The following is a 17,410-nucleotide window of genomic DNA, read 5'->3' on the forward strand; positions in this document are numbered from 1 at the left end:
TTCACTGCTCCCTCTCAGTGCCAGGGACCCGGGTTTAATTCCACTCTCGGGTGACAGTCTGAGCGGAGTTTGTACCTTCTTCCCATGACTGTGTGGGTTTCCTCTGGGTGCTCTGATTTCCTCCCACTAGGCAAAGTTGAGCAGGTTAGGTGAATTAGCTCTGCTAAATTACCCCATTGTATCCAGGGATGTGCGGGCTAAGTGGATTAGCCATGGGAAAGGCAGAGTTATGGGGATGGGGATGGGGATGGGGATGGGGATGGGCGGGATGCTCTTCAGAGACAAAAGTGAGGACTGTAGATGCCGGAGATTAGAGTCGAGAGAGCAGTGCTGGAAAAACACAGCAGGTCTGGCAGCATCCAAGGAGCAGAAGAGTCGACTTTTCGGACAAAAGCCCTTCAGGGGATCAATGTGGATTCAACAGACCAAATGTCTTGCTTCCATAATGTAGAGATTCTACAATAAGAGAAAGGAACAGGAATAGCCCATTCAGCCCATTGTGGCAGAAGTGGGGACTGCAGATGCTGGAGATTAGAGTCAAGATTAGAGTAGTGCCGGAAAAGCACAGCAGGTCAGGCAGCATCCAAGGAGCAGGAAAATCGACGTTTCAGGCAAAACCCCTTTTTCAGGAATGAAGGGCTTTTGCCTGAAACATCGATTTTCCTGCTCCTCGGATGCTGCCTGACCTGCTGTGCTTTTCCAGCACCACTCTAATCTTGACTCATTCAGCCCATTGTGTCTGCTTCACCATTCATAAGATGGTCTGATAATCCTCAACTCCACTTTTCCTGCCTTTTCCGCATTACCTTGATTCCCTGACTGATGTAAAAGCTGTCTATATAGCCTTGAGTATCTGTGAGGTCACAGCCTCAAATGGCCTCTGCAGTAAAGAATTGCCTCCGAGAGAAGAAAATCCCTCTCAACTCTGTCTCAAATATGCAGCCCCTTATTCTGAGATGATGCCCTCTGATCCTAGATTCTCCCACAAGGGGAAATACCCTGTCTAGATCCCTAAACTGATAGACTTTGAGTTTATTTTATATAACAGCAAGTACTTTTAGTAATATTCTGCTACAAATAACCTCAAGGTTCTCAGTCTTGGAAAAGTTATCTGGTTTGTTTTGGATAGTTATACAGTGATATTGAAGTGCATTCAGAGTTGATTCAAATTTAGGCTTATTTTTACACTCCCCCCTACCAATTAGAAATTGGCGTCTACATCATATCTCCCCTGGACCTCACAATTGAAATACAGACCTCACCCACCAGCTACCTTGGCCTTAGCCTTAGCCTTACCATCTCCCTTTAGTTGACACAGTCTCACTATGGTACACTTTATGTTCTTCTTCTGGATGTAGTGTTGTTCATGGTTCCTTTCGTGACAGAGAAGCAAACACTTTGGATGCTGAAATCTGAAGGAGCAAGAGAAGACGCTGAAAACACTCAGCAGGTCAGGCAGCAGCTGTGGACAGAGAAATTGAGTTATTGTTATGAGGCATCGATTCACATCTGTCTGGTATTCCATTGTCTCTGGACGAATACCACTATTTGCAAATGCTGATGCTAACATATAAAAGGAAAAGTGGATTCATTTGCTATTGTATTATAATGCAACCCCAGCTTCAACTGCAGTTCTCTAACTTCTCTAACCCAGAGAAAGATAGAGGTACACATACACCACACACTCAAATTGTCCCAACTTTGCTTCCAATTGCACTCTGAATATCCTCGATGTTTTAACCTCTACCACTTTGCCTATTTCAAACGTGGAATGTGGAAAGAATCAAGTTGGCGCTATTGCCATTTTGAATTTATGTCCTTTGGTCAAGCTCTTTGTGATTTACTTTGAAGTAACAATCCAGTTTTGCCTCATATGCAACAGTGAATGTTTTGCACAACTCAGTGGGATGCCCCCTCAAAAATTCCCTTTTATGTACCAGAGACATTTAGCTTCATTCTAGCTCAACACACGGCACCAATCCAGCTGATCCTTAAGGATGTGCACAGTGTCGGCAACTGGACGCAGCACATTAATCCCATTGTGCCCACTCCTAGAATCATAGAATCCTAAAGTGTGGAAACAGGCCCTTCAGGGGTGCACACCAACCCTCCAAAGAGTAACCCACCCAGACCCATTCCATTAACCCACCCAGACCCAACCCCATTATCCTACATTTATCCCTGACTAATGCACCCAACCTACAAACCCCTGGACAATTCAGCATGGCCTATTCACCTAATGTTAGAGCACCCGGAGGGAACCCACGCAGACACAGGGAGAACGTGCAAACTCCACACACAGTCACCCAAGGCTGGAATCAAACCTGGGTCCTTGGCGCTGTGAGGCAGCAGCGCTAACCACTGAGTCACCATGCTGTCCCCTACCTACAGCAGTTCCCAAAACACTGTCCTACTGTGACCATTCGAATTTAAAAGTCAGAAAAATAAAATGGCATTAGAGGATGTGTTACAGATACAATCATAATTTGCCTTTTTTTTTTCAAGAGAACCCACTTCAAATACACAACATGAAACCTCATTCGTGCCCAATAATGCACTCTACAATTGCAGACCAACTTCCTTTCTAATTTATGTATTGGAAAACCAAAGGATTACTTCTCCACAAGATTAAACCATATATTGATGAACTGAAACTGAAACTATCAACAAAACATTTATTACTTGCATTGGGATAAATGTTATTTTGTTGTCCTTGATTCATATTTCATGTTCTCATGTTCAGGTTAATGTTATGCAAAGAAAGGTGAAACGTATTAAAAAAAATTAGTGGCTGGTTAGAACTTTATTGGGATCATTTCCAAAAGGTTGTGTTCCTGATTAGCCAGTCCTGCAAATCCTACGCTGTCCCATTGCAAGGTTCAATCTGTGCTCAGTCAGATGCTATGTCACCTTAACAATCCTTTGTTTCAATCTGGCAGAACATTTTCCCTTGTGAATTCTTGTGGCCTCTTTAAGAAAGCCTATTAATTTATTGTCTACTACTGACAAATGATAGGAATTTTTATATTCTAGCCCTTCACACCCAATCGCCACCAGATTGAGCCTATGCCAAGATCATTTTACAGAGAAACTTTACAACCATCAGGCTGTGCTGAACTTTGAAGTCGATTTAGAAGATTAGCCACGATCTTATTGAATGCTAGCACAGGCTCGATGGGCCAAATGGCCTACAATGTTCCTATTTCTTATGTTCATATGTTGAATCCATCAATAACGGAATTGTTTTGCAATTTACTTCCTATTCCTGTTTAAAATATCACATATATCCACTATCAAGGCAGCACCATCAACGCTTGTTGCTTGTGCCTCTCTTCTACAGAAGTGGTATCTTCAGGTGTGCCCTCCTTACCCCAAGACATGACTTCTTCAATATTGTGTATGATCTATCTTGCTACATTGCTCTCCACCTTCAAATCTCCAGCTCATCTAACAGATCCAACTAGCCTGTGGCCTTAATAGTGGTGTCATGATGACTCACTGCTGCCTCACAGCGCCAGGGACCTGGGTTCGATTCCAGCCTTGAGCAACTGTCTGTGTGAAGTTTGCACATTCTCCCCGTGTCTGGGTGGGGGAGTTCTGGGTTTCCTTCGCACAGTCCACATATGAACAGGCGAGGTAGATTAGCCATGTGAAATGAAGAGGTAAGAGGAGTGGGTGTAGGTAGGATGTGTTTTGGAGGGTCAGTTTGGACTTGATGGGCTGAATGGCCTGTTTCCACACTGTAGGGATTCTATGAACAATCATCCCAGACAACAGGTCTATAAAGTCCATCAGTGCCAGTGGTGTAGGAGATGCTGCTCCAAAACTAAACAGGAGCATGGTAGTACCAAGTATTAAGAGTGGGGTTGGTGGTGAATGATATGCGCCAATTCCTTTCTATTTTTCTCCTTAGAGTGCAGCAGCTCTTTGGGCTACATTAAATCTCAAGCCTGCAGTTCATCAATCAATCTTCGCTTAAGTTTATGTACATCAGTTTTACCAGACTATTCAACTCTAAATGAATTATCAGATAACGGACACCTCCCAAGGTAATTCCCAACACTGGATGGCAGCTAAATACAGGATCTTGTGCTCCCAGAGGCGGAAGGGAATATACTTAGGAGCGAAGAAGGAATAGCAGATTACTACCAACTTCCTGCCTCCATCAAAATATTAATTGGTATGATCCCAATGGATATAAATACTGGACAAGTCCAATGACAGATTGAAATCTGGCTTGACAAATCATATTTTGTTTAATGTTGGTTTTAACAAGGTGGCCTCTTTCTCTGGGCTAAAAACACACAATATTGCAGAGTTGGTTTTAACAGTAAAATAAAAGTCTATTAACCAAAATATATGATGATTAAAATAGTACAAACCTATCTGTTTACAAATTTAAAGCTTGTTAAATACATGGTAAATGTATAATCCCTTTAATCTCAAAGAACTCCTTACAGGTCCCAAATAAAAATGGCCTCTACTCATCACTGCAGTGTTTTGGCCTCAGCTTTAGTGGAAATCAATTGTGATATTTGCTGCTTGGGCTCAGGGGGAAATTAAGGTAGCAAGTTTAAGATACAGCAAGAAAACTTAAGAGAAATTAAATTGTCCATAGGGTTAGGTGCATTAGTCAAAAGGGAAATAGGTCTGGATGGGTTACTCATCAGAGGGTCAGTATGGACTTGTTGGGCTGAATGGCCTGTTTCTACACTGTAGCTAATCTATTCTAATCTAAAAAGTCAAAATGTTCAGAAGGTTGTCCAGACGCGATGGGCTAAATGACCTCCCTGTGTGCTGAAACAATCCTGTAAACCAATCACATTGACTTATTCTCACAGACTTCAATTAAATTCTCAGGTGACAAAAAATATTATGATTGAACTAAAGTGAAGCTTAAATATCAATGAATAAACTTAAATAATTTAAAATATATGTACTTTTATGTCACTATGTGAAGAAAAATGTTGTTTCAAAAACCTGGAATTAGTCCCACTGGTGCAATGAAGCTGCCTAGCAACAAGTAAGAAGTTTGCATGCTGTTAGAAACCCAGCTGAACATCTTTCCACAAGATGCAAACTTTTCAGGGGATTTTTACGGAGACACAAACAGCGTAGAGTTCGTACTAGCTCAGAACATTGTAATGATTGCAGTCTGAAGCGCCTCAACACTGCAGCCTTTCAAGGGGCACAGAATTATTGACATAACCTTCTGAATTTCCACATTATTCTCTGCACCCAAAAGCTACAGCCATTACTACATTAAAATATGGGCCAGTGAATCAAGGTTCTATTTGTCTGTTTTAGGTGTGTATAGAAAATCCGCAGCGCTATTCAAAACCAAGCATGAGAGTCTCCCTGGCATCCTGGCCCATGCTGAGTCATTCATCAAAGTCACTGAAACGAAGAATTATCTGGCCATTGAACAGATTAGTGTTTGTGGGATTAGATTCCCTACAGTGTGGAAACAGGCCCTTCGGCCCAACAAGTCCACACCGACCCTCCGAAGAGCAACCCGCTCAGACACATTCCCGTATATTTACCCCTGATTGATACACCTAACACTATGGGCAATTTAGCATGGCTAATTCACCTGACCTGCACATCTTTGGACTGTGGGAGGAAACCGGGACACCCGGAGGAAACCCATGCAGACACGGGGAGAATGTGCAAACTCCACACAGACAGTTATAGAGGCATAGAGATGTACAGCATAGAAACAGACCCTTCAGTCCAACCCGTCCATGCTGACCAGATATCCCAACCCAATCTCGTCCCACCTGCCAGCACCCGGCCCATATACCTCCAAACCCTTCCTATTCATATACCCATCCAAATGCCTTTTAAATGTTGCAATTGTACCAGCCTCCACCATATCCTCTGGCAGCTCATTCCATACACATACCACCCTCTGCATGAAAAGGTTGCCCCCTTAGGTCTCTTTTATATCTTTCCCCTCTCACCCTAAGCCTATGCCCTCTAGTTCTGGACTCCCAGACCCCAGGGAAAAGACTTTGCTTATTTATCCTATCCATGCCCCTCATAATTGTGTAAACTTCTATAAGGTCACCCCTCAGCCTCCGACGCTTGGAATTGAACCCAGGTCCCTGGTGCTGTGAGGCAGCAGTGCTAACCACTGAGCCACCGTGCTGCCCCTTTTGCTGTGCACACGTTGGCAGTTATGCTTCCTCACATTACAAACATTCACAAAGACACGCGCTTGGTCATGGAACATTCTGAGGGAGTAAAAGGCGCTTTCCAGTTCTTCCTGACTCTCTGGTGTACGAGTCCAGCTGCATACTTAGAATTAGGTTCTATTATCACATGTACTCAACTATAGGGATACAGGGTTACAGTGAAATATATACAATGTTGTAATTCACAGCGCCATATTGTGTACATGGTGCCTCGGTACAAAGTCTTAGTTTAAAAAGTATAAAACTAAAGAAATATGTCAAACGTTCAACATTACAGTTCTTCTCAATGTAAAGCAGCAAATGAGAAATACAGTTAAAAGTTCCAAATTAGAGCCCTTCTTTAGCCATGGGTCTGCAGTTGCTCCACACTGAGTTTTCCCCATAATGGCTCCATTTACAATGCTAAAGTACAGTACTGAGCATTATTCAGTATCTGACCTTTTCTTATTTATGAACAAGAAAAATCCGTCAATCAATCAATCAATTACTGGGCTGGCAGAAATACTTTAAAAGTGAAGCCACAATCATCCAAATTGCATTTTAAGAATCTCTCAGACACTCAGGAACAGACTGGCTAGCCCAGATTTACACTTCACCTCATTTCAGATTATTCCAAAGTGAATGTACACACTGGACACCATAACCTTCTAAAGGAGAAATACAGATGCATAATAAGTAATAAATTAGAAATGTCACCAGCGGGACTCATATTCCAAGAATGAATACATTTTTAAAAACTTGGATACTGCTGTCTACATTTGTTTTACTCTCCAATAAAGATTCACCAGATCTAAAGAACACTTTGTACAGAAGGTTCTGTTCAGATTCAACTTGAAATGTTAACTCTGTTTCCCTCTTCACAGATGCTGCCAGAGGTAGGAGAGTGTTTTCTAACACCTGCTGTTCTTATTTCAGTTTTCCAGCATCCAATGTTTGGCCTTTATTTATAACACACAGGCCGTGTTGAGTGAAACGAAAAAAGCGAGGGCGAAACAGCCTGTTTGTTACTCCAAATTTTCATGTATTCTTTACACTGACAGTGGCCCCATGAGCATTTATGTCATCAATTGGTTAGGCCTGTGCATTGCTGTGAGCATGATGAATTGGTTTGGGCTGGTGCTTCCTGTTGAGGTTCCCAGGCTGCAGTGAGTTGTGAAGGTTAGTGTCTGTGTGTTAATTTTTCAATGAAGATACATTCACTGACCTGTGAATCTTCTTTCCTACCCAATATAGTCACACACAGAGGACTGTTCTGCAGCCCCTGTCTTCTAAGGTCAGCCTGAAATTCACTTCTTCCTTATTAAATATCTCTTGTAAATAATCCAGGGATAAGTCTACTTGTGGCCTGCACAGAGTAATTTGCACTGACCAGGAATTGTCCCCTAAACCTCTGTATTATCCAGTAGCTGATCTGCAATAATGTCTTAACACCATTTCTAATTTAGTATGATATGTGCAGTTGAAATCAGAGCTTTCTGTTTCATTCGGAGATGCCGGTGTTGGACTGGTGTACAAAGTTAAAAATCACACAACACCAGGTTATAGTCCAACAGGTTTAATTGGAAGCACTAGCTTTCGGAGCGACGCTCCTTCATCAGGTGATTGTGGAGGGCTACCACCTTCCACATCCACCTGATGAAGGAGCGTCGCTCCGAAAGCTAGTGTGCTTCCAATTAACCTGTTGGAATATAACCTGATGTTGTGTGATTTTTAACTTTCTGTTTTATGACACTGTTTTAAATTTTATGGAAAATACAGTAGCTGGTGTTATTAACTCCAGCCTCGACTGTAGTTAAGCGGTCATTCTCTCTTTTCCTTTGTAAACTTGAGCTCAGTTCATCCACAGCTCTGTCTCGTCAATCACATTGACTCCCATTTACCAACCACTTGCTACATCAGAATGTTAGGCTCATATCTGATTTGAAATGACTTGATGATAAAAGGGTCAACGCAGTTAATGATGACTAGACTGGGTAAATGCAGGAAAGATTTAAAGATGCCGGTGTTGGACTGGAGTGTATAAAGTTAAAAATCACACAACACCAGATTATAGTCCAACAGGTTTAATTGAAAGCACTAGCTTTCGGAGCGACGCTCCTTCATCAGGTGATTGTGGAGGACACAGTTGTGCCTTAAAATTAAACCTGTTGGACTATAACCTGGTGTTGTGTGATTTTTAACGAAATGCAGGAAGGATGTTCCTGATTACTGGGGAATTCGGGACCAAGGTTCACAGTCAAAGGAAACAGGGTAAATCATTTAGGACAGAGATGAGGAGAAATCACCTCACCCAGCGAGTGGTGAGTCTGTGGAATTTTGTACCATGGAACATTGCTGAGACCAAAACATTAGATTGTTTCAGGAAGTTGTTAGATATAGTTCTTAGGGCTAAAGAGATCATTGGGTATGGGGCAAAAGCAGGAACAGTAGACTGAGTTGGATGATCATCGTGAGTACATTGAATGCTGAAGGAGGTTCGAAGGGCCAAATGGCCTATTCCTCTTTTCTATGCTTCCATGCAACATCATTGGACTAGTAATCCAACAGCCCAGATTAATGCTCTGGATCCACAGGTTCACATCCCATGGCAGCTGGTGGAATTTAAATTATTTGAACTTGTACATTTTGGAATATAGAAGAATGAGAGGCAACCCTATTGAAGCATACAACAGGGAACTCGAAGGGGTGGATTTGGAGAGGTTGTCTCCCCTAGTGGGAGAGTCGAGGACTAGAGGGCATCATCTAAGACAGAGATGACAAAGAATTTCTTCTCTCAGAGGGGCGTGAATGTGTAGAATTCTTTACCACAGAGAACTGTTCAGACCAGGTAATAGAGTCATAGAGATGTACAGCAAGGAAACAGACCCATCAGTCCAACTCATCCATGCCGGCCAGATATCCCAACCCAATCTAGTCCCACCTGCCAGCACCCAGCCTATATCACTCCAAACCCTTCCTATTTATATACCCATCCAGATGCTTTGTAAATGTTGCAATTGTACCAGCCTCCACCACATCCTCTGGCAGCTCATTCCGTACACGTATCACCCTCTGCATGGAAAAAGTTGCCCCTTAGGTCTCTTTTATATCTTTCCCCTCTCACCCTAAACCTATGCCCTCTAGTTCTGGACTCCCCCATCCCAGGGAAGAGACTTTGTCTATTTATCTTAACCATGCCCCTCATAATTTTGTAAACCTCTATAAGGTCATCCCTCAGCCTCCAACACTCAGGGAAAACAGCCCCAGCCTGTTCAACTTCTCAGTACAGCTCAGATCCTTCAACCCTGGCAACATCCTTGTAAATAATTTCTGAACCCTTTCAAGTTTCACAACATCTTTCCGATAGGAAGGAGACCAGAATTGCACGCAATATTCCAACAGTGGCCTAATCAATGTTCAGTACAGCTGCAACATGACCTCCCAACTCCTGTACTCAATACTCTGACCAATAAAGGAAAGCATACCAAACGTCTTCTTCACTATCCTATCTACCTGCGACTCCACTTTCAAGGAGCTATGAACCTGCACTCCAAGGTCTCTTTGTTCAGCAACACTCCCTAGGACCTTACCATTAAGTGTATAAGTCCTGCTAAGATTTGCTTTCCCAAAATGCAACACCTCACATTTATCTGAATTAAACTCCATCTGCCACTTCTCAGCAAGGCTGAAATGGACAGATTTCCAACCAGTAAGGGAATCGAGGTTTATAGGGAAAGGGCAGGAAAATGGAGTTGATGACCATCATATTAGACAATCTCATTGAAGGGCAGAGTGGACTCATTGGGCTGAATGTCCTACGTCTGCTCCTACAGTTGATGGTCTCATGGAAACATTAACTCTGTCCTTCTTCATGGCTGCTGCCAGAAGGAGCAGAGTATCTCCAACACCTTCTGTTCTTATTTCAGATTACAGACCGATTTTGGCTTCCTGTCCAGCCCTGCTTTGATTTTAATATTCTCAGACTCCAGAGATGTCGGTTTGAATCCTATCATGGCAGATGGTGAAATTTAAATTCAATTAATAAATCTGGAATTAAAAGCAATTGTAGTGACTGGAAAAGCATTACTGTAAATAACTCATCTGGTTCACTAATGTTCCTTTAGACGAAGGAAATCTGTCGTTACCTGCAAAGACCATTCAGCCCCTTGAACCTAGGCAAAAGTGAGGACTGCAGGTGCTGGAAACCAGAGTTTAGATCAGAGTGGTGCTGGAAAAGCACAGCAGGTCAGGCAGCATCCAAGGAGCAGGAAAATTGACATTTCGGGCAAAAGCCATTCTTGATGAAGGGCTTTTGCCCGAAACATCAATTTTCCTGCTCCTTGGATGCTGCCTGACCTGCTGTGCTTTTTCAGCACCACCCTGACCCAAGCCTCTTGAACCTGCTCAGTCATAGAGTCATAGAAATGTACAGCATGGAAACAGACCCTTTGGAGTTATTCAATAAAATTGTGGCTGATCTTATTCCACATTCCCATCTACCCATGACAGTCCTTGGTTTCCCTACCTTACAAGAATCTATCGCTGATCTTATTCCACATCCCCATCTACCCATGACAGTCCTTGGTTTCCCTACCTTACAAGAATCTATCACAGCAAACACAGGGAGGGATTGCTGGAGAAACTTTGCAGGTTTGGCAGCATCTATAGAGAAAGAAACAGAGTTAGCATTTCGAGCCCAGTATGGCTCTTCTTCAGAACCCATCTGTGTCTTAAAAATATTCAATGACCCCTCATCTCTACCACTTTCAGAAGCAGAGTTCCAAAGTCACACAGCCAACTGAGAGAAAACAATATTATTGCAATTTATGAATGGCTGTGAATATCAGAATAACAAAATCTAACTGTGAAAACAGTTTTGAAAACCAGTTTCACCAGTTTGAGGAGGGGGAGTTAGTTATCGCTCTATAGTCTGAGGTGAATTTACTTCCCCTATCGAGGGTCAGATGGTTTTGTGGTATGTACCTACTCACTTTTGCCTAGGTTCAAGGGGCTGAATGGTCTTTGCAGGTAACGACAGATTTCCTACGTCTAAAGGAACAATAGTGAACCAGATGAGTTATTTACAATAATGCTTTTCCAGTCACTACAATTGCTCTTAATTCCAGATTTATTAATTAAATTTAAATTTGAATGGTTTTCAATGAGGGGCGAGGAACACATTGACAGGATAAATGAATTGAAAAATGATTTGTGAACAAAGGACAAATCATAAATTAAAAATTAACTTTAATTTGAAGTATAATAAATTGTGATTATTTTACTCTTTCTTAGGATCTGGACGTTGCTGACCAGGCCAGCATTTGTGGTCTATGCCGAATTGCCCCTGAACTCAGTGGCCATTTCAGAGAGAAGTCAACCACATTGTTGTGGGTTTGGAGTCACATGCAGAGCAGACCAGGTATGGGTGATGGCAATTTTCCTCCCCTGAACAAGATGGGGTTTTATGACAATAATTTCCTGATACATATTTCCTAATTAACCTGTTCAGACTTGACCTCAGTCTGCCTGGCTTAGAGGTAAGGACATCACCTGATTTTAGATTAGATTACTTACAGTGTGGAAATAGGCCCTTCGGCCCAACAAGTCCACACCGACCCGCCGAAGCGCAACCCACCCAGACCCATTCCCCTACATTTACCTCTTCACCTAACACTACAGGCAATTCGCCTAACCTGCACATTTTTGGGTTGTGGGAGGAAACCGGAGTACCCGGAGGAAACCCATGCAGACACGGGGAGAAATGTGCAAAATCCACACAGTCGCCTGAGGCAGGAATTGAACCTGGGTCTCTGGCGCTGTGAGGCAGCAGTGCTAACCACTGTGCCACCATGCCACCCAATACGCCCTAAAGACACTGGAACCTTAATCCAGTGCTTTTGACTACAGCAAACAACAGCATGTAAGCTGGGGCTCAAACCCCCAATCTTGAGATTAAAGATCTCTCAGTTTATCAGTTGAGCTAGCTGATACTGACCAGGTCTGAGTCTGCTTAGCTTACCAGACCAGACCTACCGAGCTATGGGCAATAGGTAATAGCACAATTACTGGGATTAGGTTTCAATTTCTAGGTATCTTTATGACTCAGTTCAGTATATTAATTAAGTGAATTCAAATTCGACCCACTTCTGTGGTGGAATTCAAACCCCACGTTCTTGGGAATTAGGATGGGCCTTTGGTTTATAATCCAATGACATTACCCCCACGCCACTGTCTTCCTTGTTATGTCAGACGATAATAGCTGCTATCTAGAGTCCAAAGTAAATGTACACTGTCAATTTATGAAAGTAGGCATTTCTATCTCAAATCTGAAAAAGTAACGAATCAAGGTAAAGTTTTCTTAATTTAAAAATTTGAGGTCAACAACATTATGACTGGGGATACTTGTTTATTTCTTTTCTTACAGATCCCGGTCTGGAATAGGTTTACCGTAGTTGGCCCTTTATTGTTTTGAAGGGGTTAATAGGTTGTCAATGCGAGTTGGCTGTCTCTCATTCCGCCAGCCTTATGCAGGCCTGATATTGAACAGTGTGAAGACAGTGGAGACCCGTTGGAGACCTCTGCTGGCTGAGCTGCAGGACTGCACCCTGGCTATTCACATAGCTCACAAGGATTGGGAGGATCTGGAATGGAGAGAGATCCTCACTCACGGACTGCAAATGAGCGAGTCCCAAATACAAAGCCTCCTGGCTGAAGGGGAGAAGTTTGGCAGGGGAGTAATTGTCGGTAAGACGAGAGAATTGTCTCAATTCTGCTTCATCTGAAAACGTGGAACGGTTGTATAAAATGTGCCCCGAGCAGACTCCAAACTCAATACCACCTTCTCATCTCACACTTGCATGCCCTCTGGCATTTACAGAATTACAGAACTGTTACAGTGCAGAAGGAGGCTATTCTGCACATCGTACCTGAACTTACTCAATGACCTGGTGCCAATCTTCTGCCTTTTCCCCATATCCATACACATGATTACTGTCCAAATACTGTCCTCATACATGGAACTATGCAGGTTCAAGGGGCTTGGGTACAAGAACAATTTACAAGAATGGTTCCATCCAACCACAAGGGATGAATGCAAACTTGTCCAGCTTCCTCAGTTCCCCTCCCCCCACCTTATCTCAGTCCCAACCCTCTGAACTCAGCACCACCTTCTTGACCTGCAATCTTCTTCCTGACCTCTCTGTCCCCCACCCCCTCTCCGGCCTATCACCCTCACCTTAACCTCCTTCCACCTATCGCATTCCCATCGCCCCTCCCCCAAGTCCCTCCTCCCTACCTTTTTATCTTAGCCTGCTTGGCATGCCCTCCTCATTCCTGATGAAGGGCTTATGCCCGAAACGTCGAATTTCCTGTTCCTTAGATGCTGCCTGACCTGCTGTGCTTTTCCAGCAACACATTTTCAGCTCTGATCTCCAGCATCTGCAGACCTCACTTTCTCCTCCTTACTGTCCAAATAGCCAACCATAGCTCCCTCAACTGTACCTGCCTCCACCAAATTTCCATGCGGTGCATTCCATCTGTAGTAACTCCTGATGAGAAAAAGTTATATTCTCGCATCACCTTTGCCTCTTTTGCTTGTCACTTTAAATCTATTCCCTCTCATTCTTGTTCTTTTTTTTATGAGCAGGAACAAATTTTCCCAAACTACTCAATCCAGCCTGCTCATGATTTTAAAAGCGTCAGTCAACTCTCTGAGCCACCTTCTCTCCTGGGAGAACCATCCCAACTTCTTCACTCTGTCTTCATACTTAAAGTTTCTCATACATGGAACCATTCTTGTAAATTGTTCTTGTACTTTACTCCAATACATTCACCTCCTTCCTGTAATGTAGTGCCCACACGACTGAGATGGGGCAAGGAGATGAAGAAATATTCTTCTCACAAATGGTAAGAACCAGCCAACAAATCAGATATTGTACCACACTTTCTTGCACCAAAATTAAGAAATGTTAATTTAAATTGTCGTGCAGCTCATAAATTAGATAGTGTTTGAGCTACAAACTGTTTTAGAATTATTCTAATTTTTGCCAACTACTTTATGCTTTGCCTTTTTCAAACATAACTTTCCACAATCATACTTGCCTTGATTAGGCACTAGGTTAAGAGAAAAATAAGACTTGTACTTATATGACACCTTCCACAACCCCTTCAGAAGATCCAAAAGCACTTCACAACAAATAGGGTATTTTTACATGTAGTCACTGTGATAATGTCAGAAATACAAATGGTAATTTGCACACATCAAAATGTTCGAGATACTAAATTGTTGGTAATAATATATATTTCTCAAGGATGAATAGGATTTTCTTCCCATACTCCAGTCTGTAAGTGAGATGTCAGGCTGGAGCTGTGTTCTGCATTTGCTAGTGGCCTGTCTCTCATTGAAGTGACAATTCCTTCAGACCTGGCAGTGCTGAGGCCAATTGGCTCACATCTCCCCCTGTCTCAGCTGAGGCCTTCTGTTATTGTGTCATAGGATCAGGCAGGGATACCTGAGACCAAATGGATTAGGGCGCAGTGTGGGGAGTGCCAACAGTGTGTTGGTATTTAGTGATTTCTAAGTTAAAATAAAACTCTGACTAGAAAAGTATAGTCCTGGACAATGTCTAACCAACCATTAACCTGTTGTGTCTATCACCGACTATCACATTAGGGATTAAACATGTGATTTTATCCATGCAAACGTCACCTCTACATCCAGTGTTCTCCTGTTTGGCCTCCTATCCTTCAATCATGTAATCTTCAGCTCACCCCCAGAAGTTCTGCCCTGTCTCAAGAGTGGTCCCACACGCCCAATTTGCCTGCATTTTCTACAGTAGTGGCCTTTAGTCCCCCACAAGGGGAAATTTAAAATCCCCAATCTCATGTTTAAATAGCTTTATTGTTTTACCTCATCCTGTCTCTGTAACTGTTTTCAACCATCCCTGTGCTCTTTTAAATGACTCTTCTGCTCACTTCGCTACACCAATAATGGCTGTGTTTTCAATTATCTGGGATCCAAGCTTAGGAATGGCCTTCCGAAACTGCTCCATTTACTCATCTCCAACGATTTAGGTTTTTGTTGCAATTACCTTCACCTTTGCCTCTTTGGTCATTATATTTCCCTGAAGCACCTTGGGTCATTTTACTGCATGAGAAGCTCTGTACCATTGCAAGTTGTTGAGAATTTCCTGTACCTCGTGACTCAGTGCCATTCTTTGACATATTTAACATTATTCAGAGTAACTGTGAGTCATTGGTGTACATCATCAGATTGTTTAAACTGATGATTGTAATGAAAGCAAAGGATTTGTCCGCTGGTATTAACACAGATACAGAGCACTCGGCCATTTCAGCATTTTTGCAATGACGGGAGGAGAGTGTGTTTAGCTCAACAGGGCCTCCCTGGACTGTGTATTGTTAGTTTTCACAGTATGATCAGTGACACTATTAACAAGAATAGCTCTAGGAATTAGGACCTTCACTTATGCTGATGAATTGGAGAAATTAGGAAAGTTTTCCTTGGATAACGTGAAAGCAGATGTGATGGAGTTGGTCAAAATGATGAAGAGTCCAGACAGAGTATATAGAGAGAAACTGTTCCTATTGGTGTAGTTGGAAAAAAAAACAATGGAGTGAAAGGAGAAACCGATGGACGCAGTGAGTTGTTGGGATCTGGAATGTGTTGTCCAAGAACATGGTGCAGGCCACTTCAATCGAGACTCTCAAGAGGCAATTAGTTATCTGCTAAGGAAGAATTTGCAGGGCTACATGGGGAAGACAGGAGAACAGCACTTGTGAATCATTCATTTGGAGAGCCAGCACAGGCATGATGGAGCGAATTACCTCCTGTGTTGTAACAAGATTCTGATTCTGTGAACAGGGAGTGAAAGGGAAGAAGGAAAGAGTAAGGGAGGAAGGTTTAACCACACTCTGTGACACTTGTTTGTCTTTACTGCAGAAATGTGGAAACCCACCTGCTCCTCTTAGCCGGTGTCGGGGAGGGGACGAGGGTTTGGACAATGTGAGCAGAGCTTAGTCAGAGGGAGGGAGGAATTTGCAATTTAATCAGATATTGTTGCTGTCCAATTCCTTTGAGAATATTAAAGTTCCTTTGTGAAGATTCTGTCACATAAACACCTGACAATTATTGCCGATAAAAGGACAGTGCCAGCCCAAGAGAATGGGCCTTTGTTGCGTGTGATGCCTGCTCCCTGGCAGCCACTCATTGTGAACCGTCAGGTTCTATACAGCGATGAATGTGTCTCCACCATTTTAAAAGCAAAAATCCCTCTGTGTGTTTACCAAAGGATTAGTTGATATCGGAGAGACCTGGCAATGCCTGAGTGACATAACTCCTGAAGAAATGAGGAAGCTGGAGGGACAGGCTGTCCTTCGAGGACTGGAGCACAAGTATCTCACCACTTTGTCCAATCCGCGATGGCTGCTTGAGCCAATTCCAGCCAGAGGACACAAGGATGTATGGATGGTGGATATTCCTGACGAACTGATTCCATGATGACCACAGACACCAGGATTAAAACCTCTGATAGATACGAAGGAACGAGCAGAATTATTGTGATCTCAAAAACTGGGACTACTGAGCGAGTGGGAAAGTATTACTTTTAATTCCCTAGTTTTTGTTACATTGCTTCTTGTGTATTGCTACAGTTGGTGATGTGGCAAAAAATAAATTGTGAACTGCAATGTGTTCACCCTCAATAAAAAGAGTGGTGTATGTCTATATGTTGCAATAAAGATACAGAATTTCAAATCAAAAATGTTGTAATTTACGTGCAATCATTTTGTACAAAAGCTACTTCTTGTACAAGATAATTGATCAGTGGCTGAGATATGGCAAATGGATTTTATTATGGCTCGGGTCACTCAATCAGCCATGATCGAATGGGCCTAATTCTACTCCTAAATCTTATGGGTTTATGGTTATACTTATACATGGCTAAGATAGTCATCTCAACTCCAGAACATCTCTGCAAGAGTTCCCCATTGCTTCATCAGTGACCTTTCCTCCCATCATAAGGTCAGAAGTGGGAATGTTCACTGGCAATGTTCAGCACCATTCACAACTCCTCAAATACTGAAGCAGTCCATGTTCAAATGCAACAGGATCTGGACAATATCCAGGCTTGGTTTTGCTAAGTGACAAGTAACATTCAGGCCACAAAAATGCCAGGCAATGACTGTGTCCAAAAAGACAGAATTTAACCATCACCATA

The 17,410-nt window shown here is 42.7% G+C and overlaps 1 protein-coding gene across 2 annotated transcripts; it reads left to right on the forward strand.

Moving 5' to 3' along the window:
• The first annotated feature begins 7,293 nt into the window (after positions 1 to 7,293).
• Positions 7,294 to 16,954, forward strand: zgc:110222 (uncharacterized protein LOC550336 homolog). 2 transcript variants are annotated; one of them, XM_060832032.1, is made up of 4 exons: positions 7,294 to 7,355; positions 11,469 to 11,595; positions 12,601 to 12,920; positions 16,484 to 16,954. In XM_060832032.1, the coding sequence occupies exons 3-4, from the start codon at positions 12,668 to 12,670 to the stop codon at positions 16,690 to 16,692; spliced, it is 462 nt and encodes a 153-aa protein (XP_060688015.1). In that variant the 5' UTR covers positions 7,294 to 7,355; positions 11,469 to 11,595; positions 12,601 to 12,667; the 3' UTR covers positions 16,693 to 16,954. The 2 variants fall into 2 exon arrangements, with proteins under 2 accessions (XP_060688015.1, XP_060688014.1); XM_060832031.1 differs by lacking the exon at positions 7,294 to 7,355 and adding an exon at positions 7,377 to 7,470.
• Positions 16,955 to 17,410: the final 456 nt, after the last annotated feature.

The sequence above is a fragment of the Hemiscyllium ocellatum genome, chromosome 11 (genome assembly GCF_020745735.1).
Source record: "Hemiscyllium ocellatum isolate sHemOce1 chromosome 11, sHemOce1.pat.X.cur, whole genome shotgun sequence".
In the NCBI taxonomy this organism is placed as follows: domain Eukaryota; kingdom Metazoa; phylum Chordata; class Chondrichthyes; order Orectolobiformes; family Hemiscylliidae; genus Hemiscyllium; species Hemiscyllium ocellatum.

Excerpts from the sequence above, each read along its gene's own strand:
- zgc:110222 (XM_060832032.1), top strand. The coding sequence starts at position 12,668 with ATGCGAGTTGGCTGTCTCTCATTCCGCCAGCCTTATGCAGGCCTGATA. Across the intron at positions 12,921-16,483 it reads TGGCAGGGGAGTAATTGTCG|GATTAGTTGATATCGGAGAG; the intron begins GTAAGACGAGAG and ends TGTTTACCAAAG.